Source organism: Cryptomeria japonica, chromosome 9 (assembly GCF_030272615.1).
Source record: "Cryptomeria japonica chromosome 9, Sugi_1.0, whole genome shotgun sequence".
NCBI lineage: Eukaryota > Viridiplantae > Streptophyta > Pinopsida > Cupressales > Cupressaceae > Cryptomeria > Cryptomeria japonica.
This window is the reverse complement of record NC_081413.1, coordinates 83,721,282-83,725,813: the sequence shown is the minus strand read 5'-3', so window position 1 is coordinate 83,725,813 and position 4,532 is coordinate 83,721,282. Positions and strand designations below refer to the sequence as shown.

The following is a 4,532-nucleotide window of genomic DNA, read 5'->3' as shown; positions in this document are numbered from 1 at the left end:
ATTGCACATTATCATATTTTCATTAGTGACAAGAAATTCATTAACATTAAGGTGCAAACATAGTTTCATAGAGATCAATATTGCGTAGGACAATGATATCTCTACTCTTCTATACGAGCCATGGTTCATTGTCTAATGATTCTACACCTTAGCCTAGATAGCTCAGAGTACACCCTAAGTTGATCATTATGGAAATTTCACTAGTCAGCTATAATTAAGACAAAATAAATGTGCCTCAATTCCAATAAGAACACAAAGACTGTATGGTACCTTAAGATATTACAATAAAGTGGCATGATTATAAGTCTAGCTTCTTCCTAATCTCATGTGACTTTATATGTTTTATTATCCAAAGTTGACTCACTAGACTTAGTACGAAGAGATGTACTCATCACAAATTTATTTCTTGGCATTCTTAGCATGATTGAACAGGAATCACCTATATGATAAACAACTTCATAATTTGAATATATCCAAAAACTTATCTATTAAAGGCCATCAAAAGCTATCATAGGTTATAGTCCATACAATTTTTATACAAGCCAACATAACATTATCAACTAACTCTTTAAATTTTCATCATAAAATGAAACTAAACATGTTTTCATTATTGAGTAAGATAAGTTCTCATATATAATGGACATATACTATAATTCCAAAATCATACATTCTTGTCAAAGTCCAAGGTTCAATACTTTAAGAAGATTCTTAAAGTAAAGTTGATTATGCCTTTAATTTTAATTTTTTAATATTATGGAGGTCTTTATACCATATAGATCACATGTACACTTGTGTATGAATATTGATTGATGTTGTAAAATAGGGTATGTACACGGGAATGGAGGATCAAAAGGTAGTCTTAAGTGATCTTTTTTTTTCTAAAATCGAGAAAGGTTGATCTCTTGGATGAGAAATTGAAGATAATTACACTCAAATTTTGAAAGTGCGACAAAAACAAAAGTTGTAGTGCTTTGAATCTACTTTCTAAAAAAAATTTAAAAAAAAAGAGAAGAAGAATATCTAAAGTGGACCCCCTAAATTGTCAACTATTTTTTAGCATTTCAAAAATCACCTTGATGAGAAATTAACTGACAAAATATAATTTATGCTCAAATTTTTAACTTATTTTTTAATGAATATATGATATTTTACTAATATTTAAAGAAAAACAAAATGTTCATGACATTTAACTGTTAAATGACATTTATCCATTCAACAATGGCCTCCATAAAGGAAAATAAAAGAAGATTATAATTAGAGATAGATATAAACAAATTGGAATTAAAGATAAATATAACTATTGTTAAGGTTTTCGAAAGCTATCCAAACCTTCTTCTATAAGAATCTTTATAAAAACAAGTGTGTATTGAACAACATAAACTTGGATATATTGAACAAGACAAATTTGGTCTTAAAAATTTGTTAAAAGTCATCTCGTGATAAGGAAGACTAAATATACATTAGTAATTTACTTCCTATCTTGGAACTATATTAAAAATTGTGATTTAAATAATCAAATGGTATCCAAAATAGTCTGTCGACTCTCAATTGTCGTGTCAGCAAAAACTAAAGATGCGAATGCATATGAATTTGTTAACAACTACAAACAAATTTTCTTCATTCCACCACTCTCCTCAAAGACTTTCGTGAAGGCGTGCGCAGAGTGGATTGTTGTTTTGCGGTGCATATTTTTTTTTGTTTCTCTGCCACTGCCAATTTCACAAATTCATCCATCCATACCCACGATGGGCGAAGACCATGATATTGTGATTGTAGGAGGGGGAGTTGCAGGGTTAGCCATTGCACTTGCCCTCCATAAGTAAGTACTGCTATAATTTTTCATATTCTCCATTGAATTAAACGATTATGTATCTGTATTCTCACAGCATGGGCGCCATTGTAGGGTGGGATTGAAGAGCCTGGTACTTGAGCGCGCCGATTGCCTTCGAACTGCAGGCGCTGCCTTCAATATGTGGCCTAATGCCTGGAAAGCACTTGATGCTTTGGGCGTAGCAGATGCCCTTCGCCCATTTTACTCTCAAATTGACGGGTAATTTACATTAAAAATCTTATGTTGATCATATATTATCTCTTTCAGGGGAGGAGTTATGAGATTTAAACTTCCAAGATTTGGGTATGCAGGATTCGGGGCTTTTCAATTTGCAGTGGAGTTTGCAAGAATGTCAGTCTGAAAAGAGGAGGGAAAGGGTAAGGAAAAGGATGATCACTTGGAAAATGTTCTTTATTTTTTCGAACAGCACAGGCTAAAACAATCTGGGTTGGTTCCCCTGTATAAGATTATAGCCTGTGAAGATTAAAAATTAGCTCTCTAATAGAGAACCAGTCATCGATTTCCGAATTGGGGATTCTTGTCAAAAATACAAATTTTCTGTGTTCAGGGACTCAAATGTGAAACTGGAATCTCGGTGCATAGAAAGAATGGCACTTTTGGAAGCACTGGCCAGGGAATTGCCTGAAGGGAGCGTCAGATTCAACTCCAAAATCGTGTCGTTGCACAGAGAGAGCCTCTCTCCATTCACCATGCTAGAGCTTGCAGACGGAACATCCCTCAAAGCGAAGGTAGAGCTTTCTGGTAATTTTGAACATTTACTCCATGACAAAAAATGTTAAGCTTTTGGAACACAGCATTTTTTCAGAAGCTCATTTTCTTTAAAAATAGCTTCCTTATTCTTAAGTACGCATTGCAGATCGTGATAGGATGTGATGGAGTGTACTCAGTGGTTGCAAGATGGATGGGCCTCCCACCAGCCAAATCTGTGGGACGCACTTCCATTAGGGGCATGGTCACATATACAGAAGGCCATAATTTCGAAAAGCTGAACGTACAGGTCTGGGGCAAAGGATTGAGGACAGGGTTTGTCACTTGCACAGACAAAAAAGTCTACTGGTTTCTAACCAGGAGATCACAGCCACAAGGTACTACTATTTTTTTTTTTTGTTGTTTGAATTTCTTGAGTATTAACCAAAAAACTTCGCCAATAAGAGTTACTGAATTAATGATGTATCCAATTACAATGAGATGGTACAGATCTTTACTTTAAAAACATTCTATACCCTATTTCTAATGTTACCTAATTAGCTTGAATCTGCCCTCCAATTCAGCACAAAATCTTCACTCACACAATGATTTCATCACCTATTTCTATTTTATCATAATTAACTGGGACCTTAAATCCAAATGAACGCTACACTAAACTGAAGAAATCAATCTCCATCTATCAAATAGCAATGACAAGATAAAAATCTTCAATCACAAATTTTTTCCATGCTCTGTTTCTATTTGTCATAACTAACTTGCAGTCTGACTTTCAATCGGTTGTTCTAGATGCAGAGATCTGTGGGAATGCTGAGATTGTTCGAAACGCAGCTCTGGAGATGGTTAAGGATTTTCCTGACCCCATTGCAGAGATAATAAAGTCTAGTCCAGCAGAGACCATTAATATGGCAGATCTGAAGGTGAGGTGGGTGTGGCCATGGGAGTGGGGAAGAGGGATGGAAAAGGGAAAGGGAAGCGTAACCATTGTTGGAGATGCATTGCACCCAATGACGCCTGATCTTGGTCAGGGCGCCTGTATGGCTCTAGAGGACGCTGTCCATCTGAGCAGATGCTTAGAGCAAGCCATCAAATCTATAAACATAGCAGAGTGGGGAGAAGTCCAGGTGGAAAAGATAGAGTCCTGTTTCAACAAATACCTGCAGGAGAGAAGGTGGCGAGTATCTAGTATTACAAGTGCTGCATTTGTGATAGGATTTGTGCAGGAAGGATCCTCAAGATTCACTCGTTTTGTTCGTGATTGGATTTTCTTCCCTTTGTTCTCTATGAGATATATTCTCTACTTTGCAGAATCTTGCTAATAGGACCTTCTGCCCATCTCCATCCCCAGCTATGCCACAAGTTTGAGCTCTTTCATAAAATTAGAGTTTTTCCTCCCACCACAGCCAGCCATTTTTTATTTTGCTCAAAAACAGTAAAAGGCGAACTCCGTATTTCATTCCATGAATTGGGCGAGATGCAGCCAGCTGCCATTAATTTATTACAAATTTGAAGAGACTGCGGATGGCATAGTTGGATTTTTTGTTTGTTGGCAGTTGGGTGTACAGTTTCTTATGATTTAGCATTTTACAAGTTCAAAAGAGCTAAACAGTCTTGGTGTAAAATGGTGAATTTTGCACATTCATAACAATTTCCATGTCGTTTTTGTCCCCAATGTATGGTAGGCATTATCGTGCTCGCTGCAGAAATTTTTAACAAATGAATTTCACATCTTTTGAAACAAATGATGCTTTTTAAATAGACCGTTTCACTAAATTGGATTTGATTAAGTGTTGGCATGGAATGGGTTGGGGTTGGTTTACGGGGTAAGAATTTTTTTCTGGTAGGGATGAGATCACAAGGGTAATCTTCTTCTAACTTATGTGTCACATAAAAAAAAATTATTGATATGATTTTTTTGAATGTTGATAGGGATTATCGTTTTGAATTATGATATATATTATATTGTTCTATAGGC

At 35.7% G+C, this 4,532-nt stretch overlaps 1 protein-coding gene across 3 annotated transcripts; it reads left to right on the top strand.

The window, feature by feature from the left end:
* The first annotated feature begins 1,604 nt into the window (after nt 1-1,604).
* On the top strand, nt 1,605-4,299 carry LOC131030217 (monooxygenase 2). 3 transcript variants are annotated; one of them, XM_059211416.1, is made up of 6 exons: nt 1,605-1,819; nt 1,904-2,050; nt 2,143-2,208; nt 2,400-2,580; nt 2,709-2,937; nt 3,353-4,299. In XM_059211416.1, the coding sequence occupies exons 1-6, from the start codon at nt 1,746-1,748 to the stop codon at nt 3,874-3,876; spliced, it is 1,221 nt and encodes a 406-aa protein (XP_059067399.1). In that variant the 5' UTR covers nt 1,605-1,745; the 3' UTR covers nt 3,877-4,299. The 3 variants fall into 3 exon arrangements, with proteins under 3 accessions (XP_059067399.1, XP_057816925.2, XP_059067400.1); XM_057960942.2 differs by having other exon boundaries at nt 1,607-1,819; nt 3,347-4,299; XM_059211417.1 differs by having other exon boundaries at nt 1,609-1,792; nt 1,887-2,050; nt 3,347-4,299.
* The last annotated feature ends 233 nt before the right edge of the window (nt 4,300-4,532 follow it).

Coding starts and splice junctions, on each gene's coding strand:
- LOC131030217 (XM_057960942.2), top strand. CDS start 1,746: ATGGGCGAAGACCATGATATTGTGATTGTAGGAGGGGGAGTTGCAGGG. Junction 2,209..2,399: donor CTGAAAAGAGGAGGGAAAGG/GTAAGGAAAAGG, acceptor TTCTGTGTTCAG/GGACTCAAATGTGAAACTGG. Junction 2,581..2,708: donor GAACATCCCTCAAAGCGAAG/GTAGAGCTTTCT, acceptor TACGCATTGCAG/ATCGTGATAGGATGTGATGG.